The 17,811-nt window shown below is 57.2% G+C and overlaps 1 protein-coding gene across 1 annotated transcript in view; it reads left to right on the forward strand.

The window, feature by feature from the left end:
• Positions 1-473: 473 nt before the first annotated feature.
• Positions 474-17,811, forward strand: part of COL2A1 (collagen type II alpha 1 chain) — a 30,577-nt gene continuing 13,239 nt past the window's right edge. Inside the window, exons 1-20 of the mRNA XM_032421111.1 lie at positions 474-558; positions 4,583-4,792; positions 6,191-6,207; positions 6,403-6,435; positions 6,911-7,012; positions 7,999-8,076; positions 8,703-8,747; positions 8,847-8,900; positions 9,308-9,361; positions 10,146-10,199; positions 10,608-10,661; positions 10,789-10,842; positions 11,156-11,200; positions 11,722-11,775; positions 14,858-14,902; positions 15,344-15,397; positions 16,814-16,912; positions 17,220-17,264; positions 17,357-17,455; positions 17,658-17,711. Of these exons, the coding sequence (XP_032277002.1) occupies positions 474-558; positions 4,583-4,792; positions 6,191-6,207; positions 6,403-6,435; positions 6,911-7,012; positions 7,999-8,076; positions 8,703-8,747; positions 8,847-8,900; positions 9,308-9,361; positions 10,146-10,199; positions 10,608-10,661; positions 10,789-10,842; positions 11,156-11,200; positions 11,722-11,775; positions 14,858-14,902; positions 15,344-15,397; positions 16,814-16,912; positions 17,220-17,264; positions 17,357-17,455; positions 17,658-17,711 (1,335 nt within the window). The remainder of the gene's footprint in view (positions 559-4,582; positions 4,793-6,190; positions 6,208-6,402; positions 6,436-6,910; positions 7,013-7,998; positions 8,077-8,702; positions 8,748-8,846; positions 8,901-9,307; positions 9,362-10,145; positions 10,200-10,607; positions 10,662-10,788; positions 10,843-11,155; positions 11,201-11,721; positions 11,776-14,857; positions 14,903-15,343; positions 15,398-16,813; positions 16,913-17,219; positions 17,265-17,356; positions 17,456-17,657; positions 17,712-17,811) is intronic.

A 17,811-nucleotide genomic window follows, 5' to 3' on the forward strand; every position in this document is an offset into this window, starting at 1 on the left:
GGAGGCCCCCCTTCCCGCCTGTGGTCGGAGGGGGCAGCGCCGCAGCTCTGGGTTGGGGGGAGGACAGCAGCCGTCTCTGCGCCCCGCCCGATCAGGCCACTCAGCACACTAGGGGTGGGGGGGGGCGGGAAGCTGGGCTAGCGGAGAGGGGGGTCCGGTCCAGGCAGGTGCGGGCTCTGGCTGGGCCCAGGCCGGCTCCGGGGGCGGGGTCTCAGGTTACAGCCCCGCGGGGGGCCGGGGGCGGCCCGCGGTTTGGGCGAGTTCGCCAGTCTCGAGGCGGGCCGGGCGCATATAACGGGCTCGGCGGACGGGAGAAGACGCAGAGCGCTGCTGGGCTGCCGGGTCTCCTGCCTCCTCCTCCTGCTCCAAAGGCCTCCTGCATGAGGGCGCGGTAGAGACCCGGACCCACGCCGTGCTCCTGCCGCCTCGCTGCGCTCCGCTCGGGCCGGCTCCGCCAGGCCCCGCGGTGAGCCATGATCCGCTTCGGGGCTCCCCAGACGCTGGTGCTGCTGACGCTGCTCGTCGCCGCTGTCCTTCGATGTCACGGCCAGGATGTCCGTAAGTCGCCCAACGCCCCTGCCTGCCACTCTTCTGTGTCTTCCCTCCGCACCCTCCCCCCCCACGCCCTCTCCCGCTCTGGAGCCGGTGGGTCCGGGTTAGAGTGGCTCCCGGGGTCACGGCGCGCCGAGACTTGGGTGCAAGATGCGCAGGAGCTCACCTAGCGGACTTCTGCAAGTTAGGGGCTCTGCCCGAGAGTCCTCCGGTGCGGGTCGCAGCTGGAGGCATTTGCAGGTCTCTACGGTGCGCAGGAATTTGAAACGTGCCAAGTGTCGGGGGGTTGAGATGTTTGAGCACAGATTTAAGCGCACTCTCTTCCACCAGCTTTGATAATTAGGCAGGCGCACACGCACACGCACACAACTCACCTCCTCGAAGCACTCGGAGTTCAGCAAAAACAGGTCTTGGCCCATCGATCTTAGAAGTTGGAACGGGCACTAGCGAAGGAGTGAGGAAGGGCCAAAGGGCTGACCTCGCAATCTTGTCCAGGGGTTGGTGGCTGGAGGGTTCAAAGGGGAGTTAGACAAAGGAGATGCTCTGAAACTGGTGGGCTGAAATCCGAGGCCACAAAGACGCTTCGGAGAGGCGCTCTGAGACCTCAGCGCCTCTGGCAGTTTCCTCCCCCTCCCGGCTGGCGCAGGAGCAAGGTGCAGCCCTCATTCTCATCTCGGCTTTCGCCCGGCCTCTAACGGGTGCAGAAACTTCCCGTCGGAGAGGCCATCTGAAAGGCGATAACATTCCAACCAGACTGTGCTTTTCAAACGCCCCAGAAAATAGCGCCCCCTCCCCGCGGTCTTCCCCTCCAAACCCCGGAGGTACTACAATGAGTTACTCTTCTAAGTTTCTGGAGCTCGCTGAGCCAGGCTGCGGGCTGTGGGTCTGTGTCTGTGTGGCAGGGGAGGCGGGCACAGTTGGTCGACTGCTGTAACAATTTCAACCGAATATAGTTAGAGATAGCAGTTTTACAGTCTAGTCCAAAGGCGGTTCGGATCGCACCTTTCCATCGCCTCCTTTGGTAAAGTCCCACTGTCTGGGATTATATTCAGGACAAACGAAGCCTGGAAAGTGTATTAGGTAGAGAGGACTTTTTTTTTTTTTTCCCCGCGTGTTTGGGCACGTTTCCGATGGCTGGGATTCCAGCCCTGTCTTTGTATGTTACAGATTGTAAATCAATCGCAGAGGAAACTTTTTTGGGGGGGCGGGGGATGGGGGGGAATCACAATCCCTCTGCCGACCAGGCTCTATTTGGTCTCTCCTGCGAAGGCTCTGGGCCCAGGAGGACTTTCCCTTCATTAGAGCGGCTTTGAGGCGGGGGCAGGAGATTCTGGCCAGTCGTCGGGCGCTGCGCTGAACTGGCCGCGCGCTCCCGGGCACTTGTTGGAATACGGTGTGTCTATAAGTGATCCCGGCTCGGACTGACTATATTTTTGTCTTCATTTCGCACGGACACCCGTTACGGAAACTTAGTGCACAGTGAAATTAGCTAAGTGACGTTAAAATAATTCCCAAATTCTCCATCTGGTATTAGAGGCACTCACTTCAGTGGCAGAGCGCTCTCACCGCTGCAGCTTTCCCGGGAGAGAGTGAATTCCACAGTTTCTTGGGCCCAGATCTTCCTTCTCTCCAGGGGGGAGTGCATCGGGGCCGTTGACTTTGCTCCCTGGCGCATCCCAGCCCGGTCACCCCCTCCCCCGGGTCAGTGGACCCAGAGAAGTGACGTGGGGGAAAGGCACGGTCTGCGTGGACGTCAGGGATGTCAGAACCCTAGAGCTCGGGCACACCCCCCCTCCCATCTGTCCACGAGTTGGAGAAACTCATTGGAGGCGGCGTCTTTGACCCACATCTGCATTTCACAGCCCTCGCCTCCGAAAGTGCCCCTCGGCTGTGGGGAGAGACCTCAATCCTCCTTTGTGAGGCTTGTTTGCGTTGGGAGATTGGCAGCGATGGCTTCCAGATGGGGCTGAAATGCTGCCCGTATTTATTTAAACTGGTTCCTTGCGGAGACCTGTGAATCGGGCTCTGTGTGCGCTCGAGAAAAGCCCCATTCATGAGAGGCGAGGTCCGGTGGGTTCCCCCGGACTCCCCGACCCCCTCTCCACAATGCCCCCCTGTGCCCGCCCGCCATCGCCTCCCGGGCTCCAGCCCTGCGCTCAGCGGCGGCGGAGCAAAAACAGTTCCCCGAAAGAGGTAACTTTTTAATTGGCCTGCTACAAAGGGGCACTTTATACCGCGTGCGGTAACGAGGGGAACCGGATCAGGCGCGCCGGGATGCTATCGGCAGCCGTTTGGAACAGCAATTATGGAGGTGCTGGGCTCCTCCGTCCACACCTAGGGGATCCGGTTACGGGGCTGGCTCCTTTCTGGGGCAGTCATTTAATCCTACTTTTCACCCTCCCAGGGTCTGTGGGCGAGCCGCGTCCAGAGCTGCAGCCGGGAGAGTCACCCAGCGGCTCCCACAGCCCGCGCCGCCTGGCCCCGCCCCCGCGCATCCCTGGGCCGCCCTTCCCAGGGAAATCCGATCCGCATTCGGGTGCACCCCCTTCTCCCGGCATTTTCTTTTTTCCACCCCGAGCCCTCTTGGGTGAGAGTGGGCTTTTCCTTAGTCCGGACGGAATACCATGAACCTCTCCTTCTTCCCCCTCCCCTGCCCCACCGCCCGCTTTCTGCAGTTCCAGCTATTTTAGCGGTGGGCGTGTCCCCGCGCTGGGACACGTGTACACCCTGGGATCCCCCTACCCTCGCCGGGATTATCTGGCCTAAAGGCTGAGCGGGTTCCTACTGGTGGCAAAGGAAAAAAAAAAAAAAGGTTTATCTTTAGATTTTCAGAGCCTCCTTCAAGAGCCCCAGGCAGGCCCATTTCTTTCTCCGCCCACCTGGTTTGTGGCTCTTTCCTATTATTCATCCCCTGCAGCTGCCACTGCTTTGGGGATTTTGATGAGAAAAACAGCGCTGGGCGCTCCCTAGCACGTGGTGCGGGCTCTCCAGCCCTTGGCGCTCTCGGGAGCGCTCTTGTCAGCACAGGTTTCGTTTGCAGGGTGAATTCCAGACGGCAGGGCGCTAGTGGAGAGGGACTGGTCCGTGCCGTTCTTGGTCTGCCTTCTTGGACGAGGACAGGCCTGGACTGGTTCATCTTAGCCCAGGCCAGGCGTTCAAAGCACCCTGCGCCCGCCCCACCCCCCATATTGAGGTGTTGTCTTCGGATGAAGTTAGGGTCTCTCCAGGGAGGGGAACGGCTGGAGGTCAGCACGGGTGGGGGAGTTCGGGGGCTGGAGGGGGTGTCCCTTGGCCCTTCCTGCCTCCCAAGCATTCTGTTAGGCTGCTGCGGTCCCAAGTGTATTTATTGTCTGACTCGGCCTATCCTCCTCCCCGAATTGGTCCTGATTCTAATAGGATTTAAATAATGGGACATAATCCTGATTCTAACAGCTCCTCCTTTCACCACCCCCACCCCATATATACACTTTTGGAGTCTGGCCGTTTATAGATTCTAATTTTTGTGGGTAGAATTTTCTACATGCCTTCTGCATTTTACCTGTCAGTTGTATTTAGCAAATCGCATAATTCCTAGAGGAAGGCAGAAACAAGGCCTCTGTACCTGTGCTGGGGTGGTGGGGGGGGGGTGTCTCTGTTTTCTCCTCTCCTCTGTCTTTGCAGTTCCTGAGTTCCCATTCGGGGTCTCACCCCCCGCTCCCACTCCAGCTTGCCCCTGCCCCGTCACCTCTGCCCCAGGCTAGATGCCGGAAGAGAACATGCCACAGTAGCCCCGCCCCTCCCCTTCCCTGCTGGGTCTGGATTTTCAGTGGTGAATAGAGAGCATAATGCAAGGTGCTCAATAAAGGTAACTTGAAGAATGGCTTAGAAAAATAATTTTCAAGTCCTCCATGTTCGGGTGGCTGGAGCCCGCATTCTTCAGCATTTGAATGATGTCACGTTGACTGCAACCTCTTTCTCTTTTTCTCTTCTGGCTCCCCACCCCCTCCCTCCCTTCGCTCCCCCTGCTTCCCCTGCCGGGCCGTTGGTGCAGAGAAGGCCGGCAGCTGTGTGCAGGACGGGCAGAGGTATAATGATAAGGATGTGTGGAAGCCCGAGCCCTGCCGGATCTGTGTCTGTGACACTGGGACCGTGCTCTGTGACGACATAATCTGTGAAGACATGAAAGACTGCCTCAGCCCCGAGACCCCCTTCGGAGAGTGCTGCCCCATCTGCTCAACTGACCTCGCCACGGCCAGTGGTCGTAATTTATTTATTTCCTGTTCCACATAAATAAATTACTCGCAGGTGCAGCACATGCCCTCCCATGGATGCTGGTCCTCTCTGCGAAGCACAGGGACTGGTTATCCATGGGACCCCAGTAGCGGAGGCCAAAAGGAAAGGCCACTTCTTGCTTGCAGGTTGACCCTGAATGAGCCTGAGACACTTAGAGGGGTCCTTCCTCACCCCAAACCTCCCCCCAGATACACTTCCGACATCTGGAAGGACAGATGTGATTCCACAGAAGTACCCTCTCTGGAATCATCTCTGCCAATCACTGGGAGCCACGATGGAGAGCACAAGCTCTGTGGGCCCGACCCCAGACGAATTCCTCTATGACCCACAGCTCATCTTCTCTGTAGAAGGCCGCTAAATATCTGGTCTTCAGTGGGGAGAAACCTCTGCCGGCTAGTGGGGAGACAGAGGGCAGGCTCCCTCTTTGAAATATGGACCCTCCCTGGCAGTTTCCTTTTGTGTTTACCTCTTTTGGAGTTAACTGCCAATTAAGATGTGAGTTAATAAGAGAAGGCGGAGCTGGGTGCTGGGAGGTGGGGCTGGGCGAGGACCCCGCGGGCTGCATTCCGGTGCAGTTTATTGACTCCCAGCCAGAACCAGTGCTGCGTGGTGTGTCCGTGACCCCTCCCCAGCACTTGGACACAGGCCCCATCTCCCGGTCGCATGGGGGGGGTCACATGCCTAGGCCCCTTGGGTGGCCCTCACTGTCCCCCTCCCACTCCAACGGAGAAGAAAGTGGAAAGCGAAGCAAGGAGTTGCCTTTCCTTAACACTTCGCCGACACTGGTGACCTGCTTTTCTGGTCCAGATTTCCGGGTCATTTCTGAGGCCCGCGTGCAGGAAGTGTTGATTGCCTCCCCACTTTGCTGCTACAGAGGGGGGCGGGCTCACTGATTTGGGATGGCCCTGGCTGCAATGCCCTAAGTCCCATGCCCTGCTGTGTTCATGTGCTTGCTTCGAGGACACGCAGCTTGAATGTAAGGCCCCTCTGACCACCTAACTCCTATTCCAGGAGGGCTCGGGCTGCGGGAAGGGCTTCCTACTCTGTGGAGAGAGAAGAGACTTGGACCTTCCGCCAGCTTTTGGTGCTTCCTATCTTGGAGCTAATTAGATCGCTTCGTAGGCCCTGCTCCATTCTTTTGCATGCTGACTGCTTCTTCCATAACAAAGTCTGGGTCAGCTCCCTTCCTCAAGGGACCTCAGCAACCCCAGGACCCCAGTGACCCTAACATCCCAGCAGAGGGGACAGGAAGCTGTCCCCTTCCGGGGTTGTGTCCTGTGTTTGTTCTGTTAAAGAGTGTTTGCGCAACAAGAACTCGTACTTCTTCATCTCACAATTTTTCATTCTTCTCTTTTTCCATTTGCAGGGCAACCAGGACCAAAGGTAAGGGCTTTTCCTTCTTCTTGTTTTGGGGCTTTCTTCAGAAGCAGTGTTATGCGCGCCCAGCCTGTGGTTGGTAGGCAGCTGCAGAGGGCTGTTTTAGGGGATACCTCAGTGCTTGGGCTGCGGGCCAGGGGTTTTGTGCTCAGGCCTTGGTGGGCTTGCGTAGCTCCATCCTCAGATTGTGCCCTGTTGCAGGGACAGAAAGGAGAACCCGGAGACATCAAGGATGTAAGTACACATTATTCTCGTACCAGTTGCCTCTCCTGCTCTAACTGGGTCAGCTCCTTGGACTCCCTCTAATACACCATCCTGTGCGTCTCTCTCTCTCTCTCTCTCTCTCTCTCTCTCTCCACAGATTGTAGGACCTAAAGGGCCTCCTGGGCCTCAGGTAAGAAAGGGAGAAATCCCTTCCTCCATCCCTTCCTCAAGTAACTGATCTGCAGGCCCCCAGCCTTGCCATCATCTCAACATTTTCTTCACCTTCAGGGACCAGCAGGTGAACAAGGACCCAGAGGTGATCGTGGTGACAAAGGTGAAAAAGTGAGTTGAGAAATGCTCCCCGACCCCCCGTGGCCTCCCCAGGTCCTCTGAACGTCTCCCCCTCCCCCCATGTGCGTGACCACCGCCTCAGGGACAGCCCGTGGCCGGGTGGTTCTTGCATCAGCCCTGCTTCACTTGGGTGCCCCTTTCTCTTTCTGCCAAGGGTGCCCCTGGACCTCGTGGCAGAGATGGAGAGCCTGGAACCCCTGGAAATCCTGGCCCCCCTGGTCCTCCTGGCCCCCCTGGTCCCCCTGGCCTTGGTGGAGTAAGTATCCTTCTGTCCCCTCCCTTCAGGCTGTCCTTCCAGAACTGTGGCTTCTAAATTGCTACTCACACTTACCTGGCCGGCTCCCACAGCCTATCCACGGGCTTCTCCCCGGGCCTGTAATTTAGTGGAGTCACATATTAGGCCTGAGACCGTGGCATTCAGGGATGACTTTTTTCACTCACCGGGTTTCTGCAAAGAAAGTCTTCAGGTACCTGGCTTCCAGGCATCTGTCCTGTGCGGTTGATTCCTGGGCGTGGGCGTGGGGGCCGTGGGAGAGGATGACCGGGCGCTTGTGGTTACCTGGAAGAAGAGTGACCACTGTCCTTGGAAAACATTTAATCCCGGTCCTTGCCAGGTCCATTCCAAGCAACTATTCATTCTCACGAAAGAGGCCCACTGAGTGAAGGTGTGTGGCGAAAGTCATTTTTGGAATTAAGCCAGTCAACGGATCATATTATTGTCCAGTGTTTGCACGTTTGCCGTTTTGCTGCTTGCTAGGTTATGAGTTCTTCAACTTAAGAGGCTCGCAGATGCCTACGCCTTCCCTTGCTGAAATATTTTAAGGCTGTTGATTTTAGTCTTTTGCCGGGCAGTAAATTCCTGGGAATCAAATAAAAAAAAAACAAACTTTAAAGTGATATTTTAGTTCTGTTTCTCAATGTAGGTTGAACAATGTATTTACTATTTTAGAATTTAAAAAATAATTCTGTGCAATGAAATGCGGGTAACTGATACTCCTCCAAATAGCATTTTATCTTCCAGGGAAATGATTATGCCACTGGCATCTCGTAACACATTTCCAGAACGATTTTTCAGGAATCATTGGCAATTCTGTTCAATGCTAGGTTAGTCTCCAACAATTAGAGTTCATCTAAAATAGAGGGCTTTTTTTTTTTTTTTCTATCCCAATTTATAGCTTACCCAGTTGAGAAGGAACAACCTGGGGCCTCTCAAGCTCCTAATGTTGTTGGGTTTATTTGCAGAACTTTGCTGCCCAGATGGCTGGAGGATTTGACGAGAAGGCTGGTGGTGCCCAGATGGGAGTGATGCAAGGGCCGATGGTAAGGAAAGACACCAGTTTTTTGCAGCCAAAATGGCAGGAGGTGGCCCTTAGCAGAGCCAGAGAATCTGACAACCTCACGTTACAGATAATTGCTTAGAGCAGCTCTTCTCCATCAGTTATGTAACCTCCCATGGGGTTAGCCCCAAGCATTTGGTTTTTAATGGTGATGGATGCCAGTTCTAATGACGCGCTGGAGTGACCAAGAAGAATGAGGATGGAGAGACACATCTAGGCTGAGGCTGGAAGGCCAGCCGCTATTGCTCTTGGAATGAGAACTGAAGAATGCAGATAGCAGCCACTGTCCTCCAGCGCCCACAGGACTTCCAGCAGGAAATCTCAGGCCTGCAGCTCCAGCTTGGCACCAGCTAAATGAAACTCAGACTTTAGTAAACGTGGCTGGGGTCCAGGAGAAAGCAAGGCCAGCCTCTCGATCCAAATGGTGCCTATAAATAAATAGATTGTTGCGTGGGGAGTGGGAAATGAGAAGGAGCAGCCACTGTAGGGCCCCTGCCCACAGAGTAACTGTCTGTCCTTTGTCTGGGCCCCTGGCTGGGAGGCGGGGGCCCGCTGGTGGCCGCTGGTGAAGCATTTCCAGTGAACCCCCTCCTCTTCTGTTTGCCGCAGGGCCCAATGGGACCTCGAGGACCTCCAGGCCCCGCCGGTGCTCCCGTAAGTCCTGGGTCTTTCTGCTCCGTGCAGTGCAGACGCGTTCAAGCTCTCTCGTGTCAGTCTGTGGGCTTAACCTGGTGTCCTCATGTTACTTTTTAGGGACCTCAAGGATTTCAGGGCAACCCTGGCGAACCCGGAGAACCCGGTGTCTCCGTGAGTACCTGCATGGGCCCTGCCCTCCCCCGGGGCGGGGGGACGGTGTCTCCAGTGATATACCACGCAGACACCAAGACTGCCCAGAGCTTTCCCAGTGGAGGGCCCCGAGATGCCACTTAGCTCTGCCGGGATCTCTCCCAGAGAAGCCCAGGTGGCAAGGACCACCAGAGCTCTGTCACAACAGTCCCCTTTCTGGGTCACCCGTGGCCTGTGCTGCCTTCCAGGATAATCAGCTCTGCACTCTTGCTTTCTCTCAGCACAAAGTGGGCTTCCCCACCCCCACCCCCATCTTTCTTCCTTATGGAAGAACTTAGATTCCAAAGGCTACAATCCCGAAGTTTTGTCCACTGATTAGGTATCATCCCCCTCCAACCATCTCTTAAACTTTCTTACTTCGTTTGTAGGGTCCCATGGGTCCCCGTGGTCCTCCTGGCCCCCCTGGAAAACCTGGTGATGATGTGAGTATCCCTGAGTAGTTGAATGAGTTGCTGCGTCCTTTGAAAGGGTGTGGGGAGGATGTGCGTACTGGGGCAGTGATGCGGAAGCGCCCTCAGCCTGGCCCAGGGTGGAAGTGTCCTTAGGGGCAGGACTGGTCAATCAGAGCCACAGACTCTGTCTACCATCTACATTCCCACTTGCAGCTTAGCTTACGAGTGCCTGGGGACTGCTTTGGACCCATTGGGAAGGGAAATGATTAAAACATCATTAGCTCCAGGAAGGGAAATTGAGAAACGGGAGAAAGAGAGGGAAAACACAGGGGGAAAGATGTTGAGAAGGGAAAACAAAAGGAAGACGCTCAACAGCCCAACATTATCTTAATTGTAAATGAGCTAGGAAAAGCGCAGCCTGAGTCAGGATGTCTGCAAAGGATGCAAACGAAGTGAAAAGATAAGAGTTGGCTCTCGAGCTGTTCTTATGAATCACATTAGACAGTGAAAGTCTCCCCGGGGCAGGTAGCCTAGCCCAGTCTGCAGAGCCTCGGAGGGGAGAGAGGAGAGTCCCCTGGGGAAGCTGCAGGCTGGTCGGGATGGAGGAGCTTGCCCATGCAATGTGCAGCTGTCCGAAAGAATACGTCATGACCCAGGAAAGGCATTCAAAGTCCGGAATCCCAAGGAGGTGAGGGAGATGAATAAGCAGGTGGGCAAAAGGCATAGAAGATGGGGAGGAGAGATGCGATCTGGAGAGTGCCCACTATGCTAACTTGTCTTCTGCTGAAGCTGAAACACATCTCTCTCCCTTCAGGGCGAAGCTGGAAAGCCTGGAAAATCTGGTGAAAGAGGCCCCCCTGGCCCTCAGGTAAAGCGCCCCCCCCCCCCAGCCTCAAACCTTGTTCCGAGTCTCCCTCCTTTGCAGCTGAGGCAGTGACCTCACACCCAGCGCATCTGGTTCAGCTCGCTCACTTCTAGAATGGAATTCCAACAGCCCCGACACACCTCCGCCCTCATGCTGATGTGTAGGATCCTCACACAGGCCCACGGGGCGGGGGGATGCTGGGCAGCTGTTGTTTACACCCATTTTGCATAGGATGGGGCGAGGCATAGTAAGGGGGGGCTCTGGGATCTACTGCAAGAGCTGTCTAAGTGCTGGGCTCCTGACTGCCCTGCCGGCCTGAGGGAGCTGGCTCGGAAGGTTCTCTAGCAGAGCAGGGCAGCCTTGACTCAGTCCTCTGCTCTGCGCCTTGAACATCTCCTCTCTGCACTGCAGGGTGCTCGAGGCTTCCCGGGAACCCCAGGCCTTCCTGGTGTCAAGGGTCACAGAGTAAGTATCATGGACAATGGTGTTGGAAGGAAGTTATTGCCCAGGGGAGAGAAAAGCATTTGGGGGCATGAATCTTCCTAATAGGGTTTCCCAGAAGTGTGATGGAACGTTTTCTCTTGTCCTCTAGGGCTACCCAGGTCTAGATGGTGCTAAGGGAGAAGCTGGTGCTCCAGGTGTGAAGGTAAGGACCGAGGAGCACATGGGGATGGGGGACAGAGGGAGATGATGAGACACCTTTCTTTCCAGTCAAGGAGATCCTATTAAGCCAGTGAGTTAGCACATCAGGTCAGCTTTGGTTGGGAACACCCAGTTCCCAATATCCTGCTGGAAGAACGGCAGGCTGGGAGAGCTCAGGGAGTTGTCCCTGGCAGAACTGAAGTTTGGGGGGTCTCGGTGCTAGCTGAGTTGACCAGAGCTTTTGGCTTCTTCCTTGGGAGTTTTCTGGGGGCTGCCAATGGGGACCTGCTCACTGACCCTGTGCATCTTTTTCCCAGGGAGAGAGTGGTTCACCGGGTGAGAATGGTTCTCCAGGCCCAATGGTGAGTATGAATATCACCCCCTGGGAGGGCCTCCAGACACTCTTCAGGCAGCTCCTAAAGCCTAGCAGATGGCTCGGCTATATAAACCGCTCCCTTCGGGCAAAGTAGATATTCAGCTTTGCAGATCTGATCTGATTATGATTAGATCGAAAAGGTAAATTTATCGAATAGATGATTTGTTCAAGTTGCCCCAGCATTTCCTTGACATAGCCCTATGTTAAGATGTGTTTCAGTTTTAAAAAATTCCGTCTCTTCTCAACATCTGGGGGGGGGTTCATCTGTGGCACGAAGCGGGACGTGCCGGCGACAAGGCTCCCAGTAGCAACGGGAGCATTGGTGGTTCTGCCAGGGCAGAAACACCTTTGATGTGATGTGGGGAGACCTAGACGAGTGGGAAGGCAGGCTCAGGGGCAGCCACACCTTTGCCTCCTGGGCATGTGCGTGCTCCCCGCTCTCGTGTCTGGGGAGGGCTGGCAGAGTGTCATTGAGCCAGCTCATGCTTGTGTTCTGGCGTGTTCCAGGGTCCCCGCGGCCTGCCCGGTGAGCGAGGACGGACTGGCCCTGCTGGTGCGGCAGTGAGTAATGACAAGGCCAAAGCCACCATTTGGCCCATACTTCGGAGTTTACAAGACACTTTCATATAGGGCTATCCTTGACCCTCCAAACCACCCTGGGAGGTGTAGAGCGTATTGTCATCCTGCGGGGATGGATTCTGAGTGTGCCTGTCACGAATTCCCAGGCCCGGTCTGCACAGTTGAAGGACTGGGGTGGACTGTGGAAGGGTTGGTTGGTGGGGGCAGGGCTCTCCCTTAGCAGTTGGGATTATTCCGGTCATCCTCTCACAGCCCCCACGCACTCCCAGTCAGTCCAGTTTGAAGTTATGGACAGACTTCAGTTGGCTACAGTGCTGTGCTACTTTCTGGTGTTGAGATGATGCTCTAGAAGAGTGGTAACAGTCTCGCGTCACCTCATAGGGCCTTTATACTTGACATCGCTGCTGTGGCTGGCAGTACCGGGACGTATGTGGCCGCCGTGGCTCAGGCACTTCCTAGGGTCAATACCTCATGTGCTTCGTCCCATCTAATCGTCCCTCAAATCCTGTGCAGTAGAGTCTATTCTCCCCATTTTATTTTATTTTTTTAAGGATTTTATTTATTTATTTGAGAGAGCGAGCATGAGCAGGGGGAGGGGGAGGGGCAGAGGGAGAGGGAGGAACAGGCTCCCCACTGAGCAGGGAGCCCAACCCCACCAGAGGCAGGGCTCGATCCCAGGACCCTGAGATCATGACCTGAGCTGAAGGCGGATGCCTAACTGACTAAGCCACCCAGGCGCCCCTATTCTCCCCATTTTAGAGAAGAAGAAACTGAGGCCCAGAAAGGTTAAATTGCTTAAAGCCATGCTCGGCAGCCTCAGAGTCTGGTGGCCTCTTGCTGGTGGGGACAGGGAAGGGCGTGGGGATCTGCAGGGCATTTGCAGCCAGAGGCGCATGCAGGTGTTTAGCTCTGACCCCTCAGCGGTAGAGAGCACTTGCAGGTGCTCGGTCAGGCGGGTGATGTGATGAAAGCTGTGTTTAAGAAAGATTATGCTTTCTGTTGAGCTCATACCCCAGCCACCCAAGCGCCGAGGCCCCTCCTCACAGGCCCTTGCGAGGCTGGCCTAAGTAAATCAGCTTCACTCACTCTGCAGCTTTCCAGATAATGTATCTGTTTGGCAGAAATTTCCCTCAAAAGCAGATCAGTGACATAACAGGCAGCCTTGACCCCCATTTGTCAGCCAGCGCTGCTGAAGGGCTTTGTCCTGGAGTCACTTTGTGTGAGGGGATTAGAGAGGCCTGGGGCTGCCAAGAAACACTGCTATTTCGGTGGATTATTCAGACCTGGCTTGTAGCTTTTTGGCCAGGCTCGAAGCCACGGTGGTTGCACCCTGTGAGGGGCAAAGATGAGCTGCATCCCTGTTCTTCCTCCTTCCTGGCCACAGCAGGCCCTGCTTCCTGCTCCTCCTTGCTGGTTCCTGTCCCCACAGTAGTCCGGCTGGCAGGCCTCGCATAGGATCTGGCATAGAAAGTTGACAACGTCACATCGTTCCAAGTGCAGGCCTGCTGTCAAGGCTGGGCCCGGGCCTGGGCCGGGTTGGCCTCTGCCCGCTGTGGTCACGTGCCCGCTTGGGCCAGACGGTGCCCTCTCCCAGCCGTGCTGCATGCAGGGCCTCGGACGCCAGCCCAGCGCAGGCCTCCTGGAGCAGTGCTCAGCTCCCCTTTGCCCATGCTGGGCCCCAGGCCTCTCCTCTGGCCAGCCGCTGGAGGGAGGGGCTCCAGAGTTTCCCGAAGCAGCCAGCCTGGCCCAGAAGGGGCTCTGGCCAATGCTGAGGCTTTATGTGCCCTCTGACACTTTTTTCTGTCCAGTCTGCTCTTGTTTTCCTGTTTAATGCCCATCTGGAGAGTCTCTATCAGGAGAAATGGACCATAGCCAGGAAGAAGATTTGAGTCTTTTTTAAAACCTGAGCTCCCCCGAAAGCATCCTTCTTCAGTACCCCAGAAAAGGTAGAGGCAGGCGGGCAGGGCTCACCTTAGGAAAGGTCACCTTCTGGCTGGCTTTGGTCCCCTGCCAAGGACCAGGGGCCAGGCCTAGCTCCGCGCGGCCTAATGGTTCCTGGAGTTTGGCTAAAATTTCTCTAGGTCCTGAGGGGCTTTGAGAGAGAAACTGGGGAATGCTCACCACAAACCTGGGGGGGAAAAACCCTCAAAACTAGTCCTAGGGGCTCCTGGGTGGCTCAGTCGGCTAAGCGTCTGACTCCTGGTTTTGGCTCAGGCCATGATCTCATGGGTCATGAGATCGAGCCTCACGTCAGGCTCCTCGCTGAGCGAGGAGTCTGCTTGAAGATTCTCTCCCTCTGACCCTCCCCCCACTCACGTGTGGTCTCTCTCTCTCAAATAAATAAATAAATCTTTACCAAAAAGACACACAAAAAATTAGTCCTAGAGAGAAAGAACTAGCAGCCTTGTCTTACAGTGTAAAGGACTCTCAGGGGCATGAGCTCAGATGTGTTCCTCAGGCTGTGCCCAGTGCCGTGTCCCCCTCACAGGGCTTCTTCCCGGCCAGAGGCAGACATCCTGTGCATCCTGTGGGCATCTGTGTTTCCTGGTTGTGTGGAGGGGGTGGGGAGGGGGTGGATCCCAGAGGCATCCTGGAGTTAACCAAGGAGAGGCCTTAACCAAGCCTTAACTAAGGAGGTTAACCAAGCCCCCCGAAAGTGTTTCCCACTGCGAGCAGGTGGGAGGAATTGAGTTAGGTTTGCTGCTTGGCTCTTTCATTTTTCTTTGGCTCAGTTCACTGAGTCTTTAAGTGATAACTTGGCCTTGAAGTTGGGGATATTTGGGGTCTAAATGAAAGTTTCAGAAATGATGGAATAGCGAGGAAATCACCCAAGCTTTGCCCACTGCTGCCCAGCAGCGCGCTTCCTTGCAGCCACCACGGAGGGGTTCCCGGCTGTTCCTTCCTGTGGGGCTGTCCTGCCCTGGCGCCAGGCCAGCCTCGCCCTCCTCCCTGGGGCCCCGGGGGCCCAGCGCTGCCCGAGTTTTCTGTGGGGTGGACTGCTGACCGGGAGGGCCTGGCCGTGCGGGGCTTCTCACCGTGCCTGCTTCCTTCTCCCCTCTCACAGGGTGCCCGGGGCAACGACGGCCAACCAGGCCCCGCAGGCCCTCCGGTAAGTGCCTTTCACCCGTGCTGCGTTCTCCTGAGCCCCGTTCAGCAGCACAGCGGAGCGGGCAGGGTGGGCCTTCCAAGGCGGGGGAGCAGGAACGCTTTCTCCCTGTTACCCTAGTATGTTGATAACAAGCTTTGAAGTGATGGGTCATTTTTCTTAGCCACGCTTTGGGCATTTTTTTGAGGAGGGACCGATAGGGAGGTCAAAGAATCATCTGCTTCTCACCATATATACAGTTAGATGCTTTGCCTTGGGAAGCCAGGCTCAGGGACACTGGCCGTGGGGACAGTTTTCATCCAGGGACTTTGAGCCACAAGGGATGCAGAGTCAAATCGGTACAGAGGTGGGGAGGAGTGTGAGGTGTGGGGGTGGCTCACTCTGGGGGCTGGAGAAATACTACCCAGAAACGGCATTCACTTTCCCCCTCCTTCCTTCCTCCAGGGTCCCGTGGGTCCCGCTGGCGGTCCTGGCTTCCCTGGTGCTCCCGGGGCCAAGGTACGTGCCCTGCCCCTTTTCCCCTGTTCTTGCTGACTGCCCCCCAGACAGTCCCCCCTTCCCTTCTGAGGGGTGTCTCCCACCCCCACCCACTGCTGCTCTCCGTGGAGGCAAAGAAGGGCCAGGCGTTTCACAGCTCCCGGCTAGAAGGGAAAGTAAGCCGGCAGGATGCAGAGCTGGGGGTACAGTTCCAGCTTGAGATTGGGGGGGAGGCAGAAAATGACGGGGAGACATCGGAGATCTGGGAGGGAGCAGAAGACCAGGACCCGAAGGGAAGAAGGCAAAGCTCCGCAGCCTCTAGCCCCGGAGGAGAGCCGGAGGACGGGGGCAGGGAGATGGCTCCGAGCTTCCCCTGGGCCCCGCTTCAGCTGGGGGGCTCGGCGCGGCCCAGCAGTGCTCACAGAGTGCTTCCGAGGATTAACAGGGGCCAGGGGAGGCCAGCCGGTTCAGGGAAAGGCCCCCGCGGCCCAAGCGGGGATTCCGGTGCACACGTTCCCTGGGAATTCTCTCCCGAGATGAATAAGGAGCCTCCGTGTGGTCACTGGCATCAGGTTGCCTCTCCCCTCCCGGGGTTTCCGTGGCAACCAGACAGTGTCTGAGGCCCCTGGGAGCTGGGTGAAGGAGACCCATTGTGAGGAGGGACAGCGGAAGGTGAGGGGGCCTGACCTTTAGAAATAATAACTACAGAAGTGAAGCGAGAGCGCTCCGAGGAGAAACCTGAGCAGGCCCTGCCCGGCCTCCGGCTCAGCGGCCTCCCCAGGGCTCTCTGCGGGCCACACAGCCCAGAGCTGGGCCGCTTGTGCCTTTCAGGAAAACAGGGACAGTACAAGCAGAGGCCATGCTGGGGGCTTGCGGGGGCCGCCAGAAGCCCAGGAGAATCGGGCCGCGGCCCAGCTTGCTTTTGCCCTGGCTGCCTGGCTCGCTTCAAGCCGGCCCGGGCCACAGCCTGATACGAGTGGAGGGGTGCCGTGAGCCGAGCTGTCCCAGGGCCTCCGTTTCCTCAGGAAAAGCACTAGGTGGACGGGGGGGAGGTAAAGGCTGCCCACCTCGGTTGCCCGCCCATCAGCCCACAGCACTGCCCGCTGCGGGCAGGACCCCCCAGCAGGGCCTTCCCGAGGGGCGCTGATGGGGCCCACAGAGGCGTGCATCTGCCGCGGGGGGGGGGGGGGGGGGGGGTGGGGGGGGGGGGGGGGGGGGGGGGGGGGGGGGGGGGAGTTACGGTGTCGAGGGGACATGGCGAGCGCAGGAGGCGGGAGGACGAGGTCATCAGGCCGGGGCCTGTGGGAACGCGCAGGGCACACGCCTGCACACGGTGGGTGCGTGTGTGTCTCAGCCTGCTGGTGCGTGCCTGTGGCTGCCCGCGAGAGGTCTGTGCCCCCCGTCGTCTCCTCATTCCATCCCTCCGTCTCTGCCCAGGGTGAAGCTGGCCCCACTGGTGCTCGCGGTCCCGAGGGCGCTCAAGGTCCTCGCGGCGAACCTGGTACTCCTGGGTCCCCCGGGCCGGCCGGTGCCTCTGTAAGTGCAGCTTCCCTTTGGCCTGAAGCACCTGGGGTCTGTGGCCCCTGCTGCTCTTGACTCTGTCTACTTCTGAGAGCAGTGGGGCCCCAAGCAGAACCCCACCCACCAAACCTTCATTTTGGCCCAGCACTTGCATCCTGAGCTCTAGGGACACCTCTCCCTCCAACCCTGTCCTCCCCTTGAAACATCCAGCAGGGCCATGTCTGCAATGGACAGCCCTTGGATCAGCAGCCTGGGAGGGCTGGGGGGCGGCTGGGGCTTTTCTTTGCTTCTTAGTTTATAATGACACCATCTTCTTTTTCAGGGTAACCCCGGAACTGATGGAATTCCTGGAGCCAAAGGATCTGCTGTGAGTGTGGCCCTGGGACTTGGCTCGTGCAGGTGGGTCAGTCCCTCCTTGCTCCGTCTCCTGATGCGCCTCTCTTCTACTCATGCTGACAGGGTGCTCCTGGCATTGCTGGTGCCCCCGGCTTCCCTGGGCCCCGTGGTCCACCTGGCCCTCAAGGTGCAACTGGGCCTCTGGGCCCGAAAGGTCAGACGGTAAGGCCCAATGTGAACCCCAAGTCCCACTAATACCCCTGGAGTCAAACCCTGCCATCCCTCCTTCCTGCGCTCACACTGGTGTCCTTGCGGGGGGGGCGGGGAGGCGGGGGAAGGAAGGGGCTGCCTTTAAGGTGTCTGGAGGTGGGCAGGGTCCATGGAGAGAACCTAGTGTGAGAACCTGCCTCTGTCTTTTCCCAAGGGCGAGCCTGGTATCGCTGGCTTCAAAGGTGAACAAGGCCCCAAAGGAGAACCTGTGAGTATCTGCCCGCCAGCTCTCGGGCCCAGAGCCATCCCCCAGCCCACGGCCCTGCTCCTCTGTAGCCCCGTCCCCTAATCTGGGGCCTCCTCAGGTT

This window comes from Phoca vitulina, unplaced genomic scaffold, assembly GCF_004348235.1.
Source record: "Phoca vitulina isolate PV1807 unplaced genomic scaffold, GSC_HSeal_1.0 scaffold23, whole genome shotgun sequence".
Taxonomy (NCBI): domain Eukaryota; kingdom Metazoa; phylum Chordata; class Mammalia; order Carnivora; family Phocidae; genus Phoca; species Phoca vitulina.